The sequence below is a fragment of the Fusarium coffeatum genome (assembly GCF_003316985.1).
Source record: "Fusarium coffeatum strain FIESC_28 chromosome Unknown BRIP53273_contig_61, whole genome shotgun sequence".
NCBI lineage: Eukaryota > Fungi > Ascomycota > Sordariomycetes > Hypocreales > Nectriaceae > Fusarium > Fusarium coffeatum.
Genome location: NW_022157857.1, coordinates 307,108 through 333,898, shown reverse-complemented (window position 1 = coordinate 333,898; position 26,791 = coordinate 307,108). Strand labels below are relative to the sequence as shown.

The 26,791-nt window shown below is 46.3% G+C and overlaps 12 protein-coding genes across 12 annotated transcripts; 5 read left to right on the top strand and 7 right to left on the bottom strand.

Annotated features, from left to right (window-relative positions):
• Window positions 1-64: 64 nt before the first annotated feature.
• FIESC28_02870 (uncharacterized protein) lies at window positions 65-2,896 on the bottom strand (the record flags this gene model as incomplete). Its single annotated transcript, XM_031157019.1, has 5 exons — window positions 65-463; window positions 514-1,315; window positions 1,366-1,751; window positions 1,825-2,075; window positions 2,479-2,896. 5 exons carry the CDS (start codon window positions 2,894-2,896, stop codon window positions 65-67), a joined length of 2,256 nt encoding a protein of 751 aa, XP_031018971.1.
• Window positions 2,897-3,440: 544 nt separating this feature from the next.
• Window positions 3,441-6,233, top strand: FIESC28_02869 (uncharacterized protein; the record flags this gene model as incomplete). Its single annotated transcript, XM_031157018.1, has 8 exons — window positions 3,441-3,506; window positions 3,560-5,097; window positions 5,160-5,398; window positions 5,448-5,472; window positions 5,563-5,587; window positions 5,643-5,957; window positions 6,006-6,173; window positions 6,231-6,233. The coding sequence occupies 8 exons, from the start codon at window positions 3,441-3,443 to the stop codon at window positions 6,231-6,233; spliced, it is 2,379 nt and encodes a 792-aa protein (XP_031018970.1).
• A 587-nt stretch (window positions 6,234-6,820) lies between these two features.
• FIESC28_02868 (uncharacterized protein) lies at window positions 6,821-7,186 on the top strand (the record flags this gene model as incomplete). The annotated part of the gene is made up of 1 exon (XM_031157017.1): window positions 6,821-7,186. One exon carries the CDS (start codon window positions 6,821-6,823, stop codon window positions 7,184-7,186), a length of 366 nt encoding a protein of 121 aa, XP_031018969.1.
• Window positions 7,187-7,341: 155 nt separating this feature from the next.
• On the bottom strand, window positions 7,342-8,194 carry FIESC28_02867 (uncharacterized protein; the record flags this gene model as incomplete). Its single annotated transcript, XM_031157016.1, has 3 exons — window positions 7,342-7,431; window positions 7,486-8,090; window positions 8,143-8,194. 3 exons carry the CDS (start codon window positions 8,192-8,194, stop codon window positions 7,342-7,344), a joined length of 747 nt encoding a protein of 248 aa, XP_031018968.1.
• Window positions 8,195-8,821: 627 nt separating this feature from the next.
• FIESC28_02866 (uncharacterized protein) lies at window positions 8,822-13,377 on the top strand (the record flags this gene model as incomplete). The annotated part of the gene is made up of 3 exons (XM_031157015.1): window positions 8,822-9,536; window positions 9,584-11,124; window positions 11,878-13,377. 3 exons carry the CDS (start codon window positions 8,822-8,824, stop codon window positions 13,375-13,377), a joined length of 3,756 nt encoding a protein of 1,251 aa, XP_031018967.1.
• A 169-nt stretch (window positions 13,378-13,546) lies between these two features.
• FIESC28_02865 (uncharacterized protein) lies at window positions 13,547-13,822 on the bottom strand (the record flags this gene model as incomplete). Its single annotated transcript, XM_031157014.1, has 1 exon — window positions 13,547-13,822. The coding sequence occupies one exon, from the start codon at window positions 13,820-13,822 to the stop codon at window positions 13,547-13,549; it is 276 nt and encodes a 91-aa protein (XP_031018966.1).
• Window positions 13,823-14,752: 930 nt separating this feature from the next.
• Window positions 14,753-15,980, bottom strand: FIESC28_02864 (uncharacterized protein; the record flags this gene model as incomplete). The annotated part of the gene is made up of 6 exons (XM_031157013.1): window positions 14,753-15,045; window positions 15,092-15,400; window positions 15,469-15,515; window positions 15,562-15,779; window positions 15,828-15,898; window positions 15,947-15,980. 6 exons carry the CDS (start codon window positions 15,978-15,980, stop codon window positions 14,753-14,755), a joined length of 972 nt encoding a protein of 323 aa, XP_031018965.1.
• A 432-nt stretch (window positions 15,981-16,412) lies between these two features.
• Window positions 16,413-18,618, top strand: FIESC28_02863 (uncharacterized protein; the record flags this gene model as incomplete). Its single annotated transcript, XM_031157012.1, has 2 exons — window positions 16,413-16,832; window positions 16,882-18,618. 2 exons carry the CDS (start codon window positions 16,413-16,415, stop codon window positions 18,616-18,618), a joined length of 2,157 nt encoding a protein of 718 aa, XP_031018964.1.
• Window positions 18,619-18,843: 225 nt separating this feature from the next.
• Window positions 18,844-20,172, bottom strand: FIESC28_02862 (uncharacterized protein; the record flags this gene model as incomplete). Its single annotated transcript, XM_031157011.1, has 3 exons — window positions 18,844-19,862; window positions 19,919-20,062; window positions 20,148-20,172. 3 exons carry the CDS (start codon window positions 20,170-20,172, stop codon window positions 18,844-18,846), a joined length of 1,188 nt encoding a protein of 395 aa, XP_031018963.1.
• A 1,186-nt stretch (window positions 20,173-21,358) lies between these two features.
• FIESC28_02861 (uncharacterized protein) lies at window positions 21,359-21,860 on the top strand (the record flags this gene model as incomplete). Its single annotated transcript, XM_031157010.1, has 2 exons — window positions 21,359-21,540; window positions 21,590-21,860. 2 exons carry the CDS (start codon window positions 21,359-21,361, stop codon window positions 21,858-21,860), a joined length of 453 nt encoding a protein of 150 aa, XP_031018962.1.
• An 82-nt stretch (window positions 21,861-21,942) lies between these two features.
• On the bottom strand, window positions 21,943-23,128 carry FIESC28_02860 (uncharacterized protein; the record flags this gene model as incomplete). The annotated part of the gene is made up of 4 exons (XM_031157009.1): window positions 21,943-22,145; window positions 22,195-22,534; window positions 22,582-22,639; window positions 22,686-23,128. 4 exons carry the CDS (start codon window positions 23,126-23,128, stop codon window positions 21,943-21,945), a joined length of 1,044 nt encoding a protein of 347 aa, XP_031018961.1.
• A 2,970-nt stretch (window positions 23,129-26,098) lies between these two features.
• On the bottom strand, window positions 26,099-26,293 carry FIESC28_02859 (uncharacterized protein; the record flags this gene model as incomplete). The annotated part of the gene is made up of 1 exon (XM_031157008.1): window positions 26,099-26,293. One exon carries the CDS (start codon window positions 26,291-26,293, stop codon window positions 26,099-26,101), a length of 195 nt encoding a protein of 64 aa, XP_031018960.1.
• Window positions 26,294-26,791: the final 498 nt, after the last annotated feature.

The following is a 26,791-nucleotide window of genomic DNA, read 5'->3' as shown; positions in this document are numbered from 1 at the left end:
CAGATTCCGTGTATATCAATGATCCATTTTACCGAGAGACAGTGAAGTCCAGATGTCTTGCATCTCAATCGAGGTCTCTGACAACCTTATCTGCCCATTTTCGCATATCAGCAATACCTCCCCTTATCAATGTGTGCTCCATAGGTATAGGTCGAAAAAGGATCTGATGCTTCTTGTTCCATGGACTCTCAATCTTCTGAGCCCTTTTAGCCCCCTTGAAATTATCGAATTTCGAACCAACTTCGAATTTCAATCTGTCGAAGACCACAAACTTGATTTTACTGTGATCTTCCCATGTAAAGCTTGCCTCACGAGACGCACGTTGCAATACCGATCTAGCAAGACCGTGGAGGAATCTGAATGCTGTATCCTGTTTTTCTTGAACCCCTGCTCCCCATCTATGCGTCTTTGCACAGACTTTCTCCAAGTTCCTGCCATGGGAAAGAGCTTCGGCAATTTCTTCCTGTTGGAAGTTAGTACCGCACTGGCTTGTACGATGGGAATTAGTCTTACCAGTTGTGGCACGTGCATGTGGAAATGGAGATGCTTCAGGTTTGGAAAGTTGAGGATGAAGTTCGTCGCCGTTTGGGCGTCTAGGCCTGGCATTCTGTCTCGCATGGTGTATGTCTCATCCGTGAGTTTCAAAACGGTCAGATTCTTGTGCATGTAAAGACCCCGGAAAAGAGGCTCTTCTGGACCGGGTTCTCGAGGATCTCCAGGATAAATCCCGTTGTCGCAGATGGTAAGACGCGTCAAAGTGTCGAAAGTGGAAAGGAACTCTATCCCTTCGTCGGCATCTTCCTGTAAGTCCATGTAAAGGCTTCGGAGTTTAATATTTCCTCTTGCAGTCGAGAAGATCTCAGTAAGGCGCCGGTAAAGCAATCCCATCCGAGTATTCCTCCGGCCCAAAGTGAGTTCTTGCAGCTTGACAAAGTCAATAGCGTGGAGAATCGCGTTCGTTTGCTCATCGTCAAATTCTCCCTCGACGAGAGAGAATGACTTGAGGACTGACAAGTAGCCTTGTCTCGGAGGTTCCTGACCTGACTCTTCCCATTCAAAATGCATATGATGAAATGTACTCTCGTTGAGCGCTAGACTTTGTAAGGTGGAACGTGAATTCCAGATCAGCATTTCGGGGCTGCTTTTTCTCCATCCACGTCGCCCCCAGAAACCATCTTTATAGATGCTCAGATGTTTCATATCCTTCAATGCACCCAATGCATCTATATCATGAAATTCACTGTTCATAGGAACATTGGTATTGAGCCAAAGCGCTTTGAGGTCCTTTTTCGTCGATAATGATTTTGCCATAGATCTGTTGTATGGTCAGTTATTTTCCTCGTTAACCAGTAGCCGTGAACGTACTCAGTAAGCATCATACCACCCCAAAGCTCCAAATTATCGAGATTCTTCAATAGCTCTTCGACGTATCGATGAACGATGTACCGGTGCCTCTTCCCTGGATCACCAGTTTCAATCAAAGCTCGGCGAACGTAGTTTGCGATTTCAGGCTTCATTTTAGGATCCACATCATCGGGGAAGGTCTCTTGCTGTCCCTTGTAAATACCTTCTGTTTTTAACTGTTTCCTTTGTTCAATGCCGAGAAATGGTTCGGTAGTCTTGATAAGCTTTGCAATGTGAACGTGGTGACTGCAGATTCTCTCGATGCTTTTGAACAGTCGAGGAATAGCGAGCGAATAGAGCGCCTTGCTAGTCATGGATAGACTTTTCAGACATGTCTTATCATCGATCTGTGTTTTTGTTAGTTGAGTCTCAGGTTTTAAATTTCTGAAGGTTTGCCTTTTCAATTATCATATTCATGACTTCTGGCGGTAAGCATGAGAGTCGGCCAATTGAAGGATTGATTTGGAGAGATGACGGTCCAGGCTGTTCGAATACCGCGGCACTCTTGGAATCTGAGCCTTGAGCAGCTGCCTTGACTTTAGACTTGGTCGACAGTCCAGCTTTCGGTGCCTTTTGTAAAAGCTCGTCATCACTCTTGCAATCGGGAGTCTTCCGTTTCAAGACTTTCTTGGGCCCTTCCATAAGGGCTGCGGCAGACTCGGCATTCTGAGCTTTAAGTCGTGAACTCATTTGTCCTATCAATTTTGACCGTCGATTCTGGAGATGTTGGATGAACCAACAAGGGAGAGGCGACGTTGAAATTACAGGTACAGTAATTAACAGTCACGTGATCTCGCTAGCCAAGTGCCCTGGGAGAGGTCTAAACATACAGCCTCTCACCCCTGCTGTACGAGCCAAACACCAGACTTAGCATGAACATTCTCGACGAGATGGGTGCCTATTTTTTCCAAATTACATCTTGAACACAATTTCGTTCCAGAAATCAGAAAGGCCCGCAACATGCCTTTTGGCCAAGGTCTGAATATGAACAATTTATTATTACGCGAAGAAAAAGTCCGTTTGTCAAAAAGACTTATCCGATGGGCAGTGAGTTAATCCATGCCCGGTCATTACCAGCTTCAGGAATAGTCAAGCCTCTTTCTCTAATCGTGACCATCCCAGTGAAAGTGACCATCATAAGCTCCTTCTCTTCCTCCTTAAAACCCCATTCATCACCGTTATGCTTCGGTACATCGACCCCTAGAATCTCGTTCCAGCCCTTTTCAATCGCCTCGGCAAGCTTATCAAATTCTTCCTTGGATCTGCTCGCCGATGTACGAACAAGGCCGACGATGCGATTGGAAGAACTTGAGTGAGACACGCCGCCCACGAAGTAGGTATAATCCGGGCTATTTTCAGGAAAGAATCGAACATGGACGAGAAATCTTGGGGCATTGAAAGCTTCGCAATGTAGGGTGGTTATTCTTGCTGCTAGAAGTCGTCGATGTAAATCGTTGAGAGGGTAGGAGTGATATACTTGATAGAAGGGCATGATTGCAAATCGGAAGGACTGAGAAAGACTGTTTCGTCGTGGAAGCAGATTGTGTGTTGGATTCCTTATTGGAAAGGTTGGTAGAGGAAGCTGGCAACTGACAGAAGCGGGGTTGATAGAGGTTACGCCAACGTCAATATGCACGTTGGTTCTTAGTTCCACGCCAACCTATTAAACTAATATATAGAAAGTAATAATGCTTTTTTACTTTAAGGGTAAGATATAGAAAATATATCTTTAATTAATATTTATAAAAGGCTTATGTAAGGTGAACATAGCTAATAATAGTTTATCTTTATTAGTCAACTTACGAGCGGCTAACTGAAAATAGTCACGTGAGCGAACCGTATCGTTCTCAGCTGACTGTTCTAACTTGGCGCTGATGTGTTTTCAGGCTCTGGTCCATATGAGACCCCCCGACGATATTGAGAATTCGGATCCTTGATATTGCATGAACCATTTGGGAAAGTGTCTGTCTTCTGGATAACAGAAAATGTCAAATCTCATGCGGCGGTCTTTCGGAGGCCTATTAGGTCCTGACAAGATGGCATTGCACAAGCTGACCTTGCTTGGTGATGGAGGTGTGGGGAAAACTGCTCTTGTTCATCAGGTACTTACAGTCGCGCGATATTCAGTCGAATTTATGTCAACTAAGGGATCCAGATCTGCATGCAACGCTTCCTTGAGACATACGACCCAACAATCGAAGATTCATACAGAAAGCAGATTCCCGTGGACGGACAAAATTGCATGCTGGAAATACTTGACACTGCCGGTCAAGAGGAGTATACAGCACTCCGAGATCAGTGGATAAGAACCAGTGAGGCCATTGTGATCGTTTACAGCATCAGTTCACGGTCATCCTTTTCCCGAGTCAAACGCTTTCATCGGCAGATTCAACGTATCAGAAGTCATCCTACACCGATTTGCCTCATTGGAAACAAGTCAGACAGAGTCACAGAGCGAGAAGTATCCACCACAGAAGGGTTTGAACTTGCCCTGAATCTTGGCATTGAACTTTTTGTTGAATGTTCCGCTAAGAATGCTATCAATATTGAAAAAGCATTCTATGACCTCGTGCGATCCCTCAGAGCTCAAAAAAGCGGCATTGAAGGATTGTACGAGAGAAAACAGACAATACTTGGTACCCAGCTTGTCATTCCAGAAAGAGAGAATGAAACATCCTTAGGACGCGATAAATTGGCCAGAGCATTGGTACATGCTGCAAGAACTAATAATTTGACGGATACATATGAACTACTTGACGCAGGAGCTGACATCAATGCCCAGCCAAGTATCTCGGGCAGCGCACTTCATGAGGCTGCATCTCTGGGCTATCTGACTATGGTGAACACTCTCCTTAAGCAAGGTGCTGGAATCAACGCAAAGGCTCCATCTGGGGTTCCACCGTTACAGGGTGCCGCAGCTGGGGGACATCTCGACGTCGTCAAGTTACTCATCCAGCAAGGCGCTAATCGAGACCAGACAAGCGGAGTTCGGGGAACGGCTCTTCACGCCGCGGCAATGAGAGGCCATGCGAAGGTGGTCAAGTATCTACTAAAGCAGGGGGCAAATCCAAATACAAAAGCAGGTCCATACGAGTTTGCGTTGCACGCAGCGAGTTGGTTCGGGGCAGCGGATACTGTTAATGCTTTGCTGGACGAAGGTGCCGAGATCGGACAGCTCACTGAAGAGGGTTGTACAGCACTTCACATGGCAGCATTCACTGGAAATGTGCGGGTTCTCCAGAGTCTTATCAATCGTGGGGGAAAGTTACATATCAATGTTGTCTCTACCAGGTTTGGAACTGCTCTGGACGCAGCAGACAACAGTGGCCACTTCGCAGCTGTGCAGCTTCTGCGGGACGAGAAAGCAAAAAAGTCGGGACTTCAACTATCGAAGTGGAATAACAGGCCAAATCTTTTAGGTCCACCAGAAACGAACAGACAGAATGGATCGTCAAACCCAGATGTCAATGACGGACAGAATGATGAAATGAGTGACAATGAGGACGATAATCAGCAAATCGAAGAACAAAGCCAATCGCCCACTTTAAACAATCACATACCTAATGGAAAGGCTCTAACATCGGAGTCTGGATATGACTTCGCCAACGAGCTAAGGACTCCTATACCCCCAAGGCCACCGATTCAGAATTTGGGATTCACAACTCTGCATAATCCTCCAGAAGCAAGATCCGAGTGAGTGTATTGAATCTAAATTGATTTTCAAGTGAGTTGGTCATTATGTTAACATGGAGTAGTATTGTATTCGTTCACGGTTTGCAAGGTCACCCTGAAAAGACATGGACATTCAAAAACGAACCAGAAAATGTTCCGCTTACGTGGCGGGAGAAGCTTCTTCGCCAGAGACGGATAAAGCGAGCTGTGGGTACTACAGTCTACTGGCCATATGATTTACTATGTCAACATGTGGAATTTATGTCTTCCAGGGTTATGACCTGGGGGTACGACACGAAAGTTATGCGAGAGTTTCTCGGAGGTAGTGATTCGCAAAACATTTCACAGCATGGAAACAACTTGTTGGTTAGGCTCCAGCAAGAGAGGAGAGATAATGTAAGTTTACGTGATACTACCTGGGTATGTCGAAATTTGCTGAAAAATGAGGAATTAGCCAAATCGACCATTAATATTCGTGACTCACAGTTTGGGCGGCATCATAGTAAAGACGGTTTGTTCCCAATACTATGGTCAAGATATTAGGGTTTACTAACGACCTTTGATAGGCACTAGCCATCTCCAAGAATTCCCAGTACCAACCTCAATACCTGCCCGTTTACTCATCCCTCTTGGGTATAGTATTCCTAGCAACTCCTCACAATGGAAGCGGAACAGCAGGCTGGGGCCTAATTGCTAGTAATCTTGCCAAATTCGCTCTCCAGCGACCTTCGACGAGTGTTTTACGAGGACTGAAGCCCAATAACGAAGTGCTTGTGAATCTTCAGCGGACATTTCTTCAAATGCTTGAAGATGGACACTTCACTATCCATTCGTTTTGGGAGACTGTACCTATGTCTGGCATTAAAGGTCTCAAGGGCCTTGTAAGTCGCCCGTCTTACTGAATTATCCATATACTAACAAAGATTTAGGTTGTTCCTTATGAGTCAGCTACAGTTGGCCATGCTAAAAAGGAAATATGCTTAGGGATAACTGCGACCCATGCTAGCATTTGCAAATTCTCAGGACCGAGTGACCCTGGATATCAAGCCGTCTTTGGGGCGTTACAAGACTATATAAGAGCTTCGGCCCACGCTAAAGTAAGCAACTCTAGTTAAGTTTATAATTTCTCTTTTTTATAAATTATATATGTATAGTAGAGTAGTTAGGATTATATTATAGTTTATCTTAATATACTACTTAGCTAAGTATCCTTAACTTAAATATATATAAGTATAAAGTTATAGATATTACTTAGTAAATTAGTAATATTATTTATAGTACTAAAAGCTAAACTAGTAATAATATATATAATCTTAGTAGTATCTTAAGCTGTTTCGTTGTGGAAGCAGGTTATTGCGTGTTGGTCTGCTTGTTGTGAAGGTTGGCAGAAGCGGGGTTAATAGAGGTCACGCTAACGTCAATATGCATGTTGGTTGTTAGTTCGACGCTGACCTATCAGACCGACGTATGGAGAGTGATAACGTCGTTTTGTTGTAAATGATGCACATCGTCGGCGGAACTTTTGTACCAACACATCTCGTAAAGCCACCTTCCAGAACGCGTATGGCTGTGATATGGTCCTGTTGGTTTCGATTGTGTATATACAGCTTCCAGACCTTCTCTTTGGATTTCTTCTGAATGTCCACTAACTTGGACATACAGACTACGTTCTAACTACTCTACTTTCCAGCATTTATCATATTTGTCAGTTCAGTATAACAAAAGTTGAGTTGTATCAACCATCATGGCAAACCAACCTCCCACAGTCCACTACACAGTCGACCCATCCACCAACCCAGCCCTCTGGCCACCACCCGCCCCAGACACAGAGAATGCCGTCATTTACAGAGTCGATGTAATATTTATCAACGTCAACGGCCATTCCGATCTTCGCATCGTTCGAACAGGCACTGACGAACATGTTCACCATGCTGTCATGCAAGTTACAAAGCACATTGCTCGGGGCATCTATCGGATCGTTAGCATGAACGTTAGCGAGTACTCTTGTGTGGTGGTCATGGAGACTGAAAAGTCGATGGAGGAACTCAAGTCCCATGGGTTTCCATGGGATAGGGAGAGTAATCCGCAGCCGGAGGTGGTTCTCAGATGATTATTGATGTATGTAAAGTCTGAAGGAATTTCATTGAATTATACAGGCCTCGTCTTCAGCATTCATCCTATGCCTCTCTCCTACCGTAAACCGATTTATCCATAAAAGAAAGATTTCCACGCCTCTCGACCATCAGATCGATATCAATAAATCTATTACCACGTCTCAACATAGGGACGGATATCAATCTCCTGCGTAAAAGCTGATCGATGCTGCGTATGCAAATTCCAATACGCCTCAGCAATCTACCACCCAAGTCAGTCAAAACACTCAGACAATCTAAACTTAGATGAACTTACCGCGTCAGGACTAATCTTCCCATCCTCAACACCGTTATTCGCAGCCCACTCCTTCGTCCTCGGGATATCAATGACACCATCAATAACAGCATGCGCAATATGAACACCCTTTGGTCCAAACTCCCTCGCCAAAGATTGATGCATCGCGCGCTGTCCCCACTTTCCTGCTGCAAAGGTACTGAATTGGGCACTGCCCTTGATTGAGGCTGTAGCGCCCGTGAGGATCAGTGTCGGAGGGTAGTGCGAGTTTGGCACAGCGTCGAGCAGATGCGGGATTGTAGATTGAGCAAAGTGGAAGAATGATCGGATTGATCCATCGAGAGAAGCATTTAAATCCTTCTCAGTGAGTTCAAGGAAAGGCTTCTTTGCGAAACCGCCGCTTCCGACATTGTATACCGCTGCCGCGAGCTGAGAGTCTGGGAATTGCTTGTTGATGTCGTCAAATGCCTTCTTCAACGATTCTGGATCGGCGACATCCGCGCTGATGCCGATGGCCTTGCCACCAGCCTTTTCAACATCTGCAAGAGTAGATTCATAACTCTCCGGACGACGAGCAAAGAGAACAACAGGATATTTCTGAGCGAAGCGCAAAGCGACAGATCGACCTGTGTTGGTCAGTAGTGAGCGGGGTTCGAAGTGGGGTGGAGGTAAGCTTACCTGTGCCTGGACCGACGCCTGCGATGATAGCGTAGAGAGACTTGGAAGCCATGGTTATTGAAGCGATTTGTTGATTGAGATGGAGGATGATGGAAGTCAGATTCTTATTCTGTAAGATTTGTGATTTCTTATATAGGATTGAAGATGTTCTCATTGCTGATCAGAATTATGTCATCCGCTTATAAATATTGTCCGACGCTACTGCAGCCATTTCGCGTCTCGGCAACTTCGACCAAGTCCGATTCAGTAAGCATTTTATGAAGTTCAAGAATACGAACAAAGATGGATATCTGATCAGAAAATATTGGTGAAAGCTAATTTGGTGTATATTTCGATCCAGGAAACATTGCTAAAGCAATCGGTCCACTTCAGCGTAAGGCAGCTCGTTTAGACAATAGATCCACAGCAGCCAGTCACCACCTCTAGGCATCAATCTCCAAGGTCTTCAGCTTCAGCCTTGACATCGCGATAAATTACCATAGCGTCCAGTTTATTAGAACCAACGCCAAGGAAAATCATTAGCGAACAACCAACGAGATGTTGGCCGTGAGTCAATGTCTCCATCATATCACCCCATCATCAAAATTAAGGGTCCATTTACGGCCCGAGTCTTGGCGCTAAAACAACCATAAAACCAACACGCGCCATTCTTCCCATCTCTTCATCATGGTTCTCAGTTATGTGGTCACTTTATCGACTGGCAGCTATAATTCTGCCATTAATATTGTTGTGGAAACTCCTCGTCAGTGCTTCTGAGGACATACAACATGATGATCCCTATACGACCCCATCATGCTCTGATACTGGGCCCATGAAAAGAGTCGTGGGATATTATCAAGACTGGAGCGAAAGTGTTTACTGCGATTCACCAAGTCCTGAGGACATTCCAGATGGTGTTTACACTCACATCAATTTTGCCTACGCCGGCATTGATCTCCGGACTTTGAAGATCATCCCGCATTTCAGGAAGGACACGGAAACGTATAAACGTCTTGCAGCGAAGAAGAAAATCGATTCTAATCTCAAGATTTTTATTACGATCGGTGGTCCACCTGCCGATGCGGAAGACTCGACTGCTATTGCGTTCTCCAAGATTCTTCGGTCCAAGAAAAACCAGAAGATCTTTATCAGATCTTTGATTTCTTTTCTGTGGACGTATGATTTCGATGGTGTCGATATTGATTGGAGATATAATCTTAACGTGGAAGACTTCGAAGATTATGATCATCTACCAATATTCCTGCGGAACTTGAACGACGCTCTTAAGCAGACTAGTCGAAGTGGCCTCAGCATTGCTCTTCCAGGTTCAGACAGGCAGAGGCTTACGCATTATAACATGCCGGAGGTCGCACGGCATGTTGACTTTATCAATTTCAGGACATTTGACTTACATGGTAAGACACCTACACTCATCTCTGGAATATCACTGACTTTTTTGCAGGTGTTTGGAATGGACTCAATGAATGGTCACACCAGGACAGCTATATCTATCCCCACACCAACCTAAACGATGTCCAAACGAGTACAGGTGTTCTCGCTGGCATGCTCGCGGAAGGAGGAGTCGACCTTGGGAAGATCAACATGGGACTCGCATTCTACGCTCGTACTTTCACTGCCTCGGATCCCAATTGCTCACATCCTCGCTCACGACTTACCTCGCTATCTAAATGCAAACTTGACTCAGGCGGTCCGAGCGCTGACTGTACCAACACTGTCGGTCTCAAATCGAATTCTGAAATCAAGAAAAAGTACTTGGATGAGGAACATAATGTCGAGCTTGATACGATTGACGCTGTGAAGGTTATCAGGGATGGTCGAGAGTGGCTTACCTATGATGACGAAGAAACATGGAAACTCAAAATTGACTTCGTTCGTCGCCAAGGAGCATGTATTGGTGGCGTTGTGGTTTCGGATATCAACCATGATACGAAAGCCGGAGACTTTTCGAAAAAGTTGGAGACTGTTACGAAGTATAAGTCAAACGCCGTGTTTACTTACTTGACCTTTGACAAGAGACCCGGTGGTGGGTATGAGTCAAGATGGGTCGGCGAGCCCAAAAATAAATGGATTTCTCGATTGAAGAATTTCGCCAATCTCCTTCAGAAACCTCCTCCTGGTGGGAAATACCAACACAACATCACAGATAAGGAACCACAGACACCATCTGAGTATGCAGATGAAGCCGTCGATCCACCTGCAGGTGCCATACTTGCAGAAGGAACTGTTCGATCCTGTGGACGTTGGCACACCGTCAAGGAATATGAGGACTGCGCCCGCATTCTCGTGCCAAACAATATCACTCTTGCTGTCTTTGCCTACGTCAACCCATCAGTCTCACCAACCAACTGCACAGGTAGCCTTGTTGAAGGACATACCTACTGTGTTGGCCCAACGCACGAAGTCATTCCCTCCAAGCATCCAAGCCTCCCACAATACAAATACGGTTGTTACGCCCGGGAACTATACACAAGGAATTCTGTCCTGTACCACGATTTTGAAGGTCATCGAAGGGGAATGACAGTCGTCAGATGTCAACTATCTTGTCTGTCTGAAGCAGCAGACAGGAACCCAGTTTTTGGTCTGCAAAACGGGGATACATGCCTTTGCGGGCCACTCCTAGCAATGAACAGCCAGCGCGTCAACGATTCACAATGCGACATGCATTGTAACGGTGACAAGAGACCTGGCTGCGGTGGTAAACACGCTGTTCAGATATACAGTCACCTCGACTACCTACCCGTCAGGTCAAAGGAAATGGGCTGTTTTACGCACGATGAGAAAAAGCCAGTATTAACTGGTGGTAGCTTTGAAGCAAAGGACATGTCGGACGATATTTGTGGTAGCTACTGCTCAGACAAAGGGTTCAACTTCTTCGCGGTCAGTGAGGATACCATGTGTCTATGCGGCGATGCATTGGCGAAGTCGGGTAAGAAGGTGGATTGGGAGGAATGTAATCTTCATTGTATGGTTCGAGAGGCTCCGGTATGTGGTGCGAAGGGAAGGGCGGTTGTTTGGATGATGAATATGCCCTCGAAGGAGATCAAGGAGCAGAAGCTGAGGGTTGAGATCTCAGAGAAAATGCGGGAGCTTGGGATAGATACGCAGAACAGGTACCTTCTTGGTACTTGATGGAGGTAAAAGTTCAGGTGGGTAGGTGGGTAATAGAAGAGCTATACTCTAACGCTTAGGCTGCAGAAATAAAATAGCCTAAGTGCCAGCCTGTACTAGCATAAGGTGACTAAATTATTTCGTCTCTTCTGCTTCCCGGGACCAATTCTTTTGACATTCTGACGGCGGGCACGGTTATTTTAGGGCGTGCATTGAAGCTGTAGTGCTATGACTCGTAACAACAGCTTCATTTTGACAGCACTAAGGTTAAACATGATGCAGATGTCAATTTTTGCGATAGTCATGCACATCTTTTTGACGCTCAGAATACACAATGCAATCATTTTCCCCCGGTTACATTGAGAGATCTCGATTAGCAAGATGACACGCTGCAAACTCAATTGACGTGCAGCAATTGGCAAGGATACGCGCTATAAAGGGGGCACTAACTCCAACAAAGCAGGCGGTCAAACGCGGCATCTCCAATATTGCCAAAACTTTAACAAATCTCGGGTTTCATTGCATCATAAGAACATCGCTACAACCAATTGTACATCATTCTTTCTTCTTGTCGCTCGTTAACAGATGTGATCACATTTTTCATTCATCGCATTCTTTCTACTACAGTGTGGCCCCTTCAATGGGTGCGCTCATCCTCAATTGAGTATGTCACACCGAATACCAATCGGTCCAACAGCTGGCCCTCTTCTCGACCCCTGGACCCATGGAATCAGCATTATCCGCGATATATGCTCTCGCTGGTCCGAACTCGACATTACGCAAATCGGTTCTTTAATCGCCATAGCCGGTACTGTACCTACGGCATGGCGCTTTCTCAATGGCGCATGGCATGAAGTTTATGGTACCATCCGTCGCTTCTTCCTCGCAAGCGTCACTATTCCCGGCGGCGATCCTCTTAACAGAAGTGTCGTAAAATGGGTTCTTGCAAACAGAGAACGCCACTATCGCTCTTTTCACGGAAGAACTGATGTTGGACAGAATGGTGATCGGGCTGCTGCGTTGAAAAAGACGAAGCATTCCATTCAATATTCGCCGCATTGGAATACGCGATGGCTTTTCTGGGAAAGGAATTTGTTTCTCGTTACGAGAAAGGTTAATGATTTTAGCTCGTCTTTGTCGGATCCTAGTTATGATGGTATCGGTGGTGAGGAAATTACCGTGAGTTGCTTTGGATGGTCTGCAGAACCGATCAAGGCATTCATCGAATCATGCCGCGAGTTTTCAGATCGACAAACGCAATTCTTCGTTATTATATATGCCCGCGATCGGTATGGATTATCTTGGAAACCGAAAGCTCGCAAACCGATTCGACATTTGGAAACTGTTCACTTCGACAACGAGATTAAGCAGGAGCTTCTCGGCGATATTCGGAATTATTTGGATCCCAAGACGCAGAAACGGTATCAGAGCAGGAGTATGCCTTATCGACGCGGTTATCTCTTCTACGGACCTCCCGGAACTGGAAAATCGTCGTTATCTGTTGCTATTGCTGGAGAATTTGGGTTGGATCTATATGAAGTCAAGATTCCGAGCGTTGCGACGGATGCGGATCTTGAGCAGATGTTTCAGGAGATTCCACCGCGGTGTGTCGTGTTGCTGGAGGATATTGATGCGGTGTGGACAGATCGCTCGAGTCGTCCTAATTCCGATAATGGGCAAGATAACGGTTCTGCGCCAAACTGTACTCTGTCTGGCCTCTTGAACGTGTTGGATGGCGTTGGATCCGTGGAAGGACGAATTATCATAATGACGACAAATCACCCCGAGCAACTCGACAGCGCTCTCGTCCGACCAGGTCGCGTGGACATGAAAGTCCTACTAGGCAACATCAGCCGCAAATCAGCAGAAGAGATGTTTGTCCGCATGTTCTCTCCCGATCTGGGCTGCACATCACACGTCGACATGGAAGAAATCAGAGAATTGGCTGGTGAATTTGCCAAGGAGATTCCAGATGATACGTTTACGCCTTCGCTGCTGCAGGGTTTCTTTCAACTACATCTTGAGAGCCCGCATGATGCGGCTTCAAGTATTGGGGGTTGGGTTAAGAGGGAGCTTGAGAAAAGCTCGGAAAAGGAGTTTGAGGTTATTAATGGACGGAGAAAGTAGGATAACTATGTATATTATGTATCAAAATCAGGGGTTTATTAGTGCTTTTCATGGGCTAGATATCGTAGACTTGGGTCAAAATGCAAATAAAAATGGTATCTCTTTAAAGTCTATCGTGCATCATGGAGTATCTATCCCAAGCAAAACGCTCATAATACAATGTCATCCTTTAGCTACATCCACCACCACCGCCTCCATCACCACCAGAGCATCCACCTCCACCATCACCGCCCCAACCGCCGCCATCGCCTCCGCCAAACCCGCCGTCGCCCCAGAAACCTCCCATGTGACCTACGCCTTCACCGACGTGACCATATTTGCGGTGCTTCTTGTACTTCTTTGGGTAGCCGTAGTTGTATTGTTTTGCGGCGTATCCCATTGCTGGTTGGGGGTGATAGTCGTAGACTTGTGCTTGTTTCTTTCTTCTGCCGAATGGGAGACACATTTTGATGTCTTGTGTGGTTGTAGAGGCTTGAGAATGGAGAAGTAGAGTAGAGTTGGACTGGTATGTAGTAGCTTTGTGTTTGAGTGGTTGGTTGTTTGAAGTTCAAATATTGAAAGGTAGATTTCAGTTATCGCCGATAAATATTCTTGGAATGAGTGTTTGTGATGATGATACAAACTTCATATTGGCAGGAATCATCCATCTATATATACAAATCCCCATTCATACAATCATCCAAATGACGTGGTTTCGGACATGCCATCAAGGCTGAGCGATCACCTCGCACTTCTCCAATCCTTCCAGAAGTTCTAGCGTCATATATCAGTCCACCAGCATATAATTGGTCAGTTCCAGCGGGCTGTGTAGCTTGATCAAGGGGAAATTTTGGCTATCGCCCAATCATTGCCCTTTTGGGACGAATAAGCTGTCAGCCCTGTATGCTGATCTTTGCTGTATTGGGGGGTAATGCTGCGATGATCGGCGGGTAATAGATCATGCCCCGCCTTGTTGCTGCGCCATGTCGTGGACGAGTCCGAATGCGATGGATGGTTGACTGAATGAGGAATTAATCGGGCGAGATCAGTGTGGTTTTAGGCAAGCACTTTTGGAAGGAATCTGTTGGTTGATTGGTTCAACCGTGGTCTGCCGGAAGACGCGATGCAACGTGGGTAAGAGCCCGGGCCTTGTGTTCTAGGGTAGCCTGGGCAAAAAGGGTGAATAAGCATAATCTTATCATCGTCATGACGAATGAGTATTGGAGTGACAATACATAATGAAAAACGGGTTCGTCATGGAGATGATGAGATTATCCTTGTTCCCTCGCCTTCATTCTGTTAAATGACATTGCAATATCAATGATCTCCTAGCATAAAGGAGTCTATACCGTAGAGTATAGTGTTTATACCACTGCTACGCCAGCTCAAAAACAAACTAATAATCCTGAAAGACCTCCTTCTCACCAAACCCAATCTTTGCCCAAGCTTCAGTCAAAAACTCCTCAGGCTGAGTAAACTTGTAATCAGGCAACAGCGTATTCCACTCATCAGAGACATGAAAAGCGCTGTCTCCGAATGCAAGAAGACATCCCTTCCAATAGAATGCCGCAAGCTCCTCACGGACCTCTATAGGGATAGAGGGATGGTCCATCTTCGGGATCCAAGAAGTATTGACTTTACCAGCGAGAAGGTCATTGGTCTTTAACTTCTCGACAGTGAAGGGTTTACCTAGAATTATTAGACAGGATGTTTGAGTGGAATGTGATTGAAATACCTCTAATTCTCTCTCCCAGAGCTACTAGCTCGTTCATGGTCATGTATGAACCTCTGACACCGCCTACAAGAGGCCATTCTCCCTCATACTCGATAGCTAGCGCAGTGACCTTGGCAGCGTCCTGGACCGTAGTCAGAGTCACGAGAGCTTCGCCATCGTCGACGAGGGTTGCGCGGCAAGCGTTGAAGTTAACGGGTGTTTCGAACATCGTAATATGCTTGGATGACTTGTATGGGTAGGTCATGTAGTTGGTGAACCAGCCATATTGTAAGAGCGTGTACTCGATGACCTGAAGCCCACAGTTAGCCACTTGTATATGGTTACTGGGAGATGCTGTCTCGCCTTCTTGTCTTTGTTGATTTCGGCCAAGTACTCACGAGTCTCCCGCTTAAAGTCATACCAAGGAAGATGATCAAGCTTAGATCTACAGTATGTTAGTGCGAGTTACATCAGGGGGACTGGATACTTACGAAGACCATTCACTGGGCGCAAATCTCTTAACTCCAGCTTTGACAGCTGCATCAATCAAATTCCTCTGGGCAGGCCATGCAGTCGTATCTCCAGCCGGGACGGAGATGAAAGATAGCACAGTGTGCACTCCATCGAAAACCTTGACAAGTTCATCGACACTTTCGTAGTTTGATTTGAACCATTTGACTCCTGGGGCGACTTCCTTCTGGGCGGCGTCCTGGATGTGTAAGCCAAGTTACCTTTGTTCTGGAATTTGGTTGCTTACCTTTCGGGAGAGGATGATGATTTCATGCTTGTTTCTGGAGAGCAGGGCGTCAACAACTTCTCTTCCAACGTCTGTGATTTGGATTAGTGAATGTTGTGCATGTTGAAAGGTGGACGTACTGCCTGCTCCTCCTACGATTGCGATTTTGACCATTTTGAAATTGCGTGATTGTTATATTGAAATTATTTGTTTGTGTAGAGTGAAGCAGAATATCGAACAAACATCATTCTAGCCGGCTCTTATAGGAATTATCTCTTATATTTTGGTGCTTCATTCCGCCATTTCTCAGGACCGTCGTTCTCGTCCGCCGACGATACCATCGCCAAGAGTGGATCCAGTCTACCAGCAGGCTAGATTGCTAGAATCAAGGGGACGAAATAAACGAGCCAGTCGCATACCAAATCTCGCGCAGATCATTCTCGCAACCTTCAATCCTGCCAGCCTAGCTCAACCAATCAGAATCCAAGAAGATTACAAATCATCTCCGGGAAATCGGCGGATGAAGATCTCCCGCCGTCAGCATTGCTCCCTTTATTCCCTCCATACCCATACCATCAATAACCTCCGTCAAATACACTATCAAAAATGGGCGACCACATTTCATTGGCTCCGGAGCCAGCCCCGAAACGGCGGAAGCTCCGCAAAGGGACGCAGTCATGCTGGGAGTGCAAGCGGCGGAAAGCCAAGTGCATATTCTCCGACAACCTTGGAATTTGTGACTCGTGTAAGAGAAGAGGAACAGATTGTGTGAGTCAGGATACGGATGAAAATCCTCCGCCGCTGGGGAGTAATAAACATCTTGTTGATCGGCTTGGGGAGGTTGAAGCGTTGGTGCAGCATTTGCTTAAGGCGCAGAGTAGTGAGAGAAGGTCGGATGATAGGCTTTCGCCGGAGAGTGTTGGGTCGGGAGGGCGGAGCCATGATGAGGACCGAAGACGATCTGATTCGTCTCCTGCCTTTCTGACCGAGAGCGTTGTTGATGCTCACGAGAATGGCGTGACAACAGTGAGTTAAGACAACACGAACCCTCATTGGAGACACTGACACATGATAGGACGTCGTCGTCACAAATATCACGCCAAGATCGGAAGACTCAATACCATCTGGTGCCGCCGAAGGCCATGATGATCTCTACACAGAACTGGTTGCCGCCTGGCCCGGTCCAGAGGACATGGCAGTTATTCTAGGCCTCCCAGTCGAGCCCTCACAAATCATCCGCGCACTCACCTGCGCTCCTCCAAAAGATCGAACGTCCGGCTTTCCATCTCCAGCAAACTTGCTCCGCCTTCCACCGCGAGGCTCACATCCTGTCCTGGTAGCACGGAAAATGCTCGTCCTTGCTACATATCTCCAAGGTGTGCCTATAGTATCCGAGAAGCATCTTGACAAGCTTAGCACCAGCTACGAGAGCATCATGGCTAGGCTGGTCAAAGTCGCTCATAACAAAGTTACGTGTGATGATGATCTTGTCTCGTCGCTTGAGGGCATAGAATGCATTATGCTCGAAGGGCTTTACGCGAATTACAGTGGTGACCTACGCCGATCATGGCTTGCAGCTCGTCGAGCTATGACGATGGCTCAGATGATGGGACTAAACAGAGGCATAGCTCCTTTATCATTTAGAGGAGCCACCGTTGATGTCAGCGACCTCTGGTTTCGCATTCTCAATTTCGACAGATACCTTTGCTTGATGCTTGGTCTGCCACAAAGCTCACCCGACGAACCACTTCCTCGAATCGATGATCTCGAATCACATCCCGCCAACCGGAAGCTGCAAATACTTTGTTCCGTCGCCTGTGCGAAACTGTTGAACCGCAAGACTGCCGATCTATACAACACGGATGTAACAAAAGACATTGACAAGATACTTCGCGACGCTTGCACATCCATGCCGGCACAATGGTGGATCCCGCCTACTCTTGCGTCACATTCGGAACTTCCTGACAGAATCCGTGAAACACTGCGATTTAACGACCATTTCATGCAGTACCATCTTTTACTTGCGCTTCATATGCCGTACATATTAAAGATAGATGGTGATGAGTCTTGTGGCTACCATAAACTGACCGCTATAACAACAAGTCGAGAAATCTTGACGAGATTTATTTCAATTCGCACGCTACCTCAAACGAAGACTTATTGTCGAGGAACGGACCTTATCGCCTTTATGGCATCCACCACATTGACGCTCGGTCACATCCTATGCGATCATCGCCATAAAAGGATTGAGGACCATGGGTATCATTTCCTCACACAGCAGCGGCTGAGCGACAGAGGTCTACTCGAACAAGTTCTCTCCATAGCAGAAACCAGCATGCACAGATTTGAAGACGAGATTTCCAAGAGGTTGACGACACTGCTCCACTATCTGTTGGCGATGGAGGACAATGTCACAGCTGGGGTGAGGTATCATGTGACTTTTTCAGAAGAGACAAAGAGGGATGCAGAGTTGGGAAATCACGTCAAGGCAAGTGATGATAGTACCGTCTTAGAAATTCATCTTCCTCATTGCCCTGTTATTAAGATTCTGCGGAGGGATCCAGAGGGGAAGGAAGCTTTGCCGGTTGTCATGGAGGTTCCTTGGGGTCAGACACCAGCAACCGGGACAAGCGCCGTCCGAACTGTAAATACAGTTGAACCAGTATCTGCATCAGAAGTTATGAGTTCGGGAATTAATGTCAGTGGAATGTCACCACTGCTGTCGGATAATCCTGTTGGAGATACATGGACGTTGGAGGGGTTGGATATGAGTTTTCTTGACAACTTCATAGAAGGGCCTGCTGTTATCTGAGTACTTGAATATCTGGATTGCGAAAGAGATAAGAGAAATACAGGAATTTCTCTCTATGCAGTTAGCTTACATACAACAGTCCATCAGTACAGTAGAACATTTCAATTCATCCACCACCGCGACCCAATCTTCATTCTAGTATGTCTTGGGGTATATTTACCAGCTATTCATTCGACTTCAAGCCAGCTTCGACATGGTGACAACATTGCCATATTTTGGTCCACTCTAGCCCAGCTTTGATATAATATTTTCCAAACTCTCATTCTCTGGCATTGTTTCAATATGAGTACCGTAATACTGCTCGATTTCATGCATCATTGACATATCATCAGCGGTAGCTAAGTTAATAGCCACGCCCTTCCTGCTGGGTCGGCCGCCCCACCCAACGCGGTACATATATTTCTCGGGCTTTGATGGAAGGTCGAAGTTGACAATAAGTAATATCTGTTGGGTGTCGATGCCACGGGCTAGGAGATCAGTAGTGATAAGAATGCGAGAAGAGCCACTTCTGAATCCTTCCATGATCTCGCAGCGAAGGCATGCATCCATATCACCATGCATGGACGAGACGGTAAGGCCGCGAGCGGTAAGCTTATCAGTAAGCCACTCAAGCTTTTTGCGAGTACTGCAGAAGATAATGGTTTGGAAGGATTCCATGGTCTTGTAGATCTGAGAAAGAATATCTAGCTTGGAGTCTTCGTTCTCAGCAGCGATATAGAATTGCTTAACACCCTCGATGATAGGCGCGGTTTTGACAATAATGCGGACAAAGTCGCGCTTGAACTTGGCCTCAAGTACGAGGACATCTCCTGGCATGGTAGTAGAGACAAGAAGAGCCTGGGCAGACTGTGGTAAGAACGAGAATATATCTTCAATCTGCTCTTCAAACCCACGAGCCAGCAAGTCGTCAACACCGTCAAGCACAAACATCTTTATATCATCGATGCGAAAGACGCCGCGCTCGATCATATTCTGTACACGGCCAGGGGTGCCGATGACGATTTGCGCATCGTCCATGAGAACACCAATTTCTTCTCTCGGGCTTTTGCAGACGTGGGTGTGGACGTCCATGAAGTCACCGATGGCATCCATGAGGTTATGGATCTCCTGAGCCAGGACACGCGATGGTACGAGGACCAGAGCCTGACAAGCTTTAACGTTGGGGTCGATTCTCTGTAGAATAGATATACAGAAAGCGACAGTCTTTCCAGTTTTAGACTGCGCTTGGGCGATAACATTGTGACCTGCATGGAAATACAGTCAGTACTGCATTCATGCGTGTTCAGAAAATTGTTGTTACCTTCAATCATAGGCTTTATAGCACGCTTTTGGATAGCAGAGGGATTCTCGAAGCCATATGCATAGACTCCGCGAAGAAGATTGCTCTCAAGGGCCATGTCATCGAAAGTTTCAGTTATATCATCGTCCTTGGACTTGACCTGAGCTACGTGAGTGGAATACAGTCAGCCCTGTGCTCTTTCGAAAATTTTCATAGAGGTGCTCGCCAGACACTGATCACTGGGACTTACTGGTCTCAAGACTTGTACCATCCATTATTGCGGGCGGATGGACTGAGCCACAGCGTGTTGCGTTGGTTTATTTATCAGGGTAAAACAGTAGGGTAATTAAAGGAAACTCGAAAGACCTGATCTTTTATTTGTCTGACATGTTTCCTCATAAACGCTGAATTCACTAAGCTGCTCGGAGTCATACTGATGTCTTGCTCCAAGGGTCAGATCAGGCAACAGCCTTATCTAATCGTCTTAAGCTAGGCCGAATTGGGTATAACTAATAGTCACTGCCACCAGATAATTGGTAAGGTCCTGGTTACTTGAATCAACGACCTCGCTACCTGCTCTCCTAGCACCAGATGCCTTTAACTGTTGATTGCTAAAGAAGAAGGAAGCATTGGGGTAGTTGGCAATTTGGAAACTATCTATAAGTTTTCTTAACAACTTCATAGAAGGGCCTGCTGTTATCTTCATAAATTGGAACTGCAAAGCATATGATACATTACAAGTAAAAGTCTTGATACAAGAAGGGTTGCTAGGACGTAGTACATTAAAGGGCCTCCAGGTCGAAGATTTAGTTACCAAAGACCTTCATAGCTCAGACGGGTATTCCGAACTTTTTCTCTATGCAGTCAGCTTACATACCAAAGTTCAAAGTATAGTGGAACTTGAGAATCCTTCTACTATCGTGACCCAATTTTCCACCCACTACAGCCTAGAGGCTCAGGTGGGTAACAGCAGAATTGTCCCCTAAGGCTTAGGTTACTAAAATAAAGTAGCCTAAGGGCTAATCTAAGCCTATATAAAGTGATCAAATTATTTCGTCTCTTATGCTCTTGAGGCCAATTCTTCTGGTATCCTGAGGGGGCTGTTTACTAACTATCCTCGTAACTTCAATTGAACCAATAGTACTTCTCTGAGACCGAAAGGTCCCGTACAATGGACTCTAACCATCATATGTATGCGAACTACTCATCCCACCATGATATCATTTATGTAGAAGCGAGGTCCAGAAAAGGTGAGCTCTCATCTGAAGATTGATATCTGAAGCTGCAATCATGTCGAAGATTTGGAATGGACGAGAATTACCCCGAAGTAATACTTTCCGATCTCGATTTAATCAAAGCATGGATTTCTAAGAGAGAGGCTGTCTCTGTGATTGAACATAAATACCTTGCCAGGAAGCCATATTCTGGAGATTATTCAATCAACAAAACCTCATCTCCAACATGCGATACTCTACAATCATCGCCAGTGCAGTCGCTGCTTTCAGCCCCATGGTCGCCGCTGACTGGGGCTGGCCCGAAGACCCCTTCGTAACCGGAACTTGCGCAGCGACATGCAATGGCTTAGCCTTGGCCTTCACACGGGACAAAGTAAAGGACTACTGTAACGAACTAGTCAAGGACGGGTACATCCATCCTCTCACCTTCTCCTCACATTCACTAACACATTAGCAGTTGCCATGGCGGAGTTGCCAGCTTATACCCTGGCGCTGTCACATTTGCAGCAAACGGTGACATCGATTGTAAGGATACTGGTCCTAGAGACGTTACGCAGTGCCAGGAGGCTTTTGAACACGTCATTCTTCAAACCAAGAGGTGGGGTGGACCTGGTGCTACTCTGAGTGCTCAGATGTATGTGTTTAACCATAATGGGGACCAGGCAGGTGCAGTGGGTGTTACTGGTGGTTGTATTCCTATTGACCCTCTCAACGTCGGTCTGTGTTAAGGTGGTTTGAGAGTACATATATCGGTTCCAGCATGAGCCAAAGATTCTGTCAGATCTATATATCCTGTCTCATCAACCCTAACTACCGTTTCGTCTGCTCCGACAGGAAATTATTATATCTCTCGAGAAATTGAATGCTTTGCGGCGACTCTGTCATGCTATAAGCAAACCAATGAGGAACGCCGGCATAACAATGAACTTCAACGTCAACGCCGTCATTTATCAAAGCCTCGGCATAAGCCAAAGCGTCATCGCGTAGAGGATCAAAGCCAGCGCATTGAATCACTAGATATTGTCAGCAACAAATCCCTCATTCACATCAGTATCGACTCACGAGTGGGGGGCAACCCCCTGAAGGACTCTGCAAGAAGAGGCGAATGTCGATAATCCGGTTTAGCGTCAGGAGTATACGCGGCCCAAGCATCTTCCATGCCTATTGTGTCCAGGACAACGTCGTCGTGGTTCTGGATGTAACTGCCGTATTCATACTTGTCTCTTGGGAAGAATTTGGGATGACATGTTGGGAGGAAGTGGAGAACCTGTGCGATGACGCCGGTAGTCTTGTTCTCTAGACACTCGAGGGCGAGAGAAGCGGCGAGCTGACCGCCGGCGGAGCCACCGCTGATGATGATACGTTCGGGGTTGATTCCTAGCCTTTCAGAGTTGTTTTTGCACTTGAGATCGTTAGCTTACATGACCTTTGAATTTCGATGGAACGTACCCAGATGAGACCGTCGTAGCAATCGTTGATCTGTGTTGGAAACGGATTTTCAGGCGCCCTATAACCATTAGAATCAAATCTCAAACATAAAATAGCAAACACACAACCGATAGTCGACACTCACGACAACAATATCCGGATTCGTCGCGGCATAAACATTGTCAACTCCATCAACCTCATGTCTTCCAATACACCACTTCCCACCATGCATCCTATACATCAGGACCGCATTATTGTTCACCTTATTACTCTTATAAAGCTTCAACTCAATCATAGTCCCGTCGCGGGTAGGAATTTGTATAAGTTCTATGACGATATCCTTGTATCGGTCTGGCCCATTTGGTGGCATCACAGCATCGGGATCGCCTGCAACTGCTCGCATACTTGGGAAATCAGGCTGTGCATTGAGTTCAGAGAGTGCCTCTTGAAGAAAAGGTTCAGCAGCTGAGTACTCGGGAGACTTTTGCGAAAGGTGCCCGTATTTGGGGAGGGGTGTGAATGGGATTGACAGGTCGAAGTAATCGGATTCGGTTCTTTGGAAGCCCATGGTGACTTTTATTGATTCTAGAATTATTGTGATGTTGTTTCCTTTCTCATTTCACTTTTTATATTCTGCTTTTCGCTTGTCAGAAGTATTATTGGCGGTTGATAGGAAATGATTCATAGTGAGTGCTTTCCATTCGAGTTTAGCGTCAGCAGGGCCCAGATCTGACTAGTGCATATTCAAGAGAGACCAGCTAGGTGGGTGATACAAGAAATATCCTCTAAGGCTTATGATATTAAAATAAAGTAGCCTAACTGATTTCCTAAATTTGCAAAAGATGACCAAACTATTTCATCCCTTATGTTTATAACAGTCAATTCTTCTGATACCCTGCGGACGAGCCACTCACGGCAATAGATACTTGACCTGAGCAACAGGCAGGAGAAAGAGGGCATCTATTAGAATCCAACACAGACAATAAGAGACCAATGCTTCTACATCTATGTAATATAAGGAGAAATATTTTCTTTTTTAGATTGCACCCATCACATCTAACTCTCTTTATCATCCTCCTTCTCCTTGATATCCCGATTCTCCCAGTCATGGCGCCAACCACAGTCCCAATCACAATCCCCAACCGGTTTCATATCATTACGATCATGATACTTTCTATGACTCTCCCCATACAGTTCCTCATGGGACTTGATTATCATCCCATTGGATTGGGAGAATCTCTTCATTACAGCGTCACCCCCACCCTTTTCAGTAATTATCTTATCGAAAGCTTCCGCTGCTGCACACATAAGCTCCTCTCCAGCCCCTTCTGGGTTCTTGCAGAGCACCCCGAAGATATATGCAACCACAAATGGAACTGAGTATTCCCTTTCAAGGTATGGGCTGTCCACTGTTTGGAGAATGGGATCGCAGGCCGCTTTGATTCCGGCCAATACGTCCCACGTCATTCGATGCATGTAGAGAAAGGGTAATGCAAACTCCACTATCTCCCCTGTCAAGGCACTCGAAAGTGGTTTCAGCAGTTCATCGGGTCTCAGCTTACCACCCTCTGTCGCCTTTTTCCGCTGAGTTGGGAATGTTGGCTTTTTCCTCTTCCCACCAGTCGAATACACCGCAATCCTTTGGGAATCGTCTCCGCTTTCTCTAGGTTCGAGATAATTACGGTTGCCGACCGCCTCGGTATCCTCGCGTGAAATGTTGACTTGATTAGACCTTTTCACGTATTCTCTGTGTTCGTTCTGATTACGAGATGATCTCGTCAATATCCTCAGGTGAGAAGTTGACGCGCGCAGATTCTCTCGTGTATCGATCAATGAACATAGATGTCACTGGCGATCAGCCTTTGATTAGTCGTACCCCAGACCGACTCTTGGAGTTACCCTTCAGAAGGCCCTTGCTGGAGATGGCAGAAACCGAGTATCCCATCTGCAAAAGCAATCTCTTATTGTAACCCTCCGTGTCGGTCGGTGGATCTCCAACAAAGAAATTGGATTTGCCGCCGAGGGCATCCTGTACAAACTCTAGGTCCCGCCAAGAGCCTTCTTCAAGATGCTCCTCATTCACCAGAGCATTGTACAAGTGTGCAGAGTATGCGACGGAGCCCAAGCAATTCATGACCAGGATGCTAAACTCGTACATTTGTGCGCGGAAATGGAACACAAGAAGACCACTGATGATGGGCGACAAAACCAACATTTGGTGTCTGGGATTCTGTCACTAGCACCCCGGACTTTTCGGCCCTCCTCCTCTTAGCAAGAAAGACGGGATCTTCCATGACCCAGACCATTTTCAATTCAAGAGCCCGCAGTGCACGTTCGTTTTGGGCGGGCCAGCCGGGTGGCTTCACCCTCGCATTGAATCCCATCTGAAGGTGGAGGTCAGCACGTATGGTGTCGTTTTGGGCGCCTGCATAGTTGAATGTAAGTTCCGCGTCCTCTCTGAGGCAGAAGTGGATATCCAGAACAACTTGAGCAGCGAAGGTCAGATATCAGGGTCTCTTTCCTGTCTGCTCCATCTCGGAAACACCGCGTAGGAACTCGTCCTCAATTGGATAGTCTTTTACTCCGTGTATGAGCGTCATAGCTTCGGTCAACAATGCGCCTAGAATCTGTTCATCCTCTTCAAACTTGGCATGACCATCTTTCTCGAACCGGTTGCTCTTTGGGTCATACGCCTCAAACACACCTAGAGTTACTTGTGTAGGGTCTTTGTTGCCTATTCTGTTTATGAAGTTTCGCAGGAGTACATTAGCGTTGAGAAAGCACTGCTCTGCGATGGTATACATCTTCTCATTTCCAGTCCCAGGTTTTCCCCATGAAGACACCTCATCTTCAGTAAACCCAGCATCCTGGGCCTGGTAACAGGCCCATTCTTCCAGAACGTGACAAGGGTTACCTTGCGCTTCAAGAATGGGGAGAACCTGCTCTATAAGGTTTCTTGCAAGGCGATGGCAGTATTGGTGGTGACGGCGGCGACAGCTGGATCTAGACCGCCACCGTCGTGGCCGGACAAAGCGTTCCACATTGCTAAAATATTTTGTCAGATATCGTTGAGGTCGTTGACAAGGGCCGTACATGCCATGAAAGCATCATCGAAAGACTTGAGAAGCTCTGCCTCGTAGTTGTCGTAGCCTCGTGCTTTTTCAGGTCGGACAGGGTCAGGAGCGTCTAGGAACTCTTAAGAAGGCTCCTCAACGCCCAGGCCCACAAAGCGGTTGGTCAAGTCTTCGAGAGATACAGATTCAGGAGTTTCAACGGGTATGCAAGGCCTAAGAATACTCCTGATAGTTTCTAAACCTCCTACGAAGTAGTTTTAGCTCTTATTGGAGTCCTTATCCGTTTTAATTCCACATTTTATTATCTTCTCGCTGAACTTAGATCTCAGATAGATAACTCGGTTAATGGTTGTAGCAAATGCAGCAGGAACCTTAATCATAGGCTTGGTAAAGGCAAAGATGTGCTTAGCTAAGGGGATAAAGTCCTTAATTGCAATAATATGTTTTGGGGTTGAGGGTACGATCTAGGGTGCTTGCTGATATTTCTTTGCATCCTTTCTGGCCTTGCCCTTGAGGCGGCCAGGTCCAGCCTTGGCCGCGCTGGACAGCTGCTCTGGCTGATAACCGCATTTCCTGGCAGTAGAGGCAAGCCAAGCAGCGACTGAATCGGTGTCTTCTTTGTACTGTGAGTACACACTGGAGAGTGACCCATCAAGCATTTTGAGGATGAGCTTGTCAAATATAATCTAGGATGAGCTGAAGTGGGGGATCCCAATGACATCCTAACGCGTTCAAAGGTCTCCCGTCACGTGATGCCCCGCTGTGATGTCAAGGCATCGGGTGACTGGGCCCGAATTACTCTTAAGTTGGACAGAATGTTGCCGAAAAGGAAGAAGAAAATAAGTGTGCTTAATACACTGTCGAGAGTAGAGATCATTGGAAACACTGCAATATATTCGCGAAATGAAGAAGCACGCGTTCTGACCTGTCAGGAGTCCAATGAACAATTCCCACATTTCAGCTCTGTTCACTTGGCTGACCCAGTGATTAACCACGACCCATGAAGAAATGGGGGATTTGGTCCAAACAAAACTCAATTCAGGTTACACATTTGCCTCAAAACAAATTTGAAGGATTTATTGTCTTGCGAGTCTCGATCGCTCCACCGTTCGAGAAGGAAAGACTTGTCGCGTTGTATTTGCCGATGGGAGTTGGCT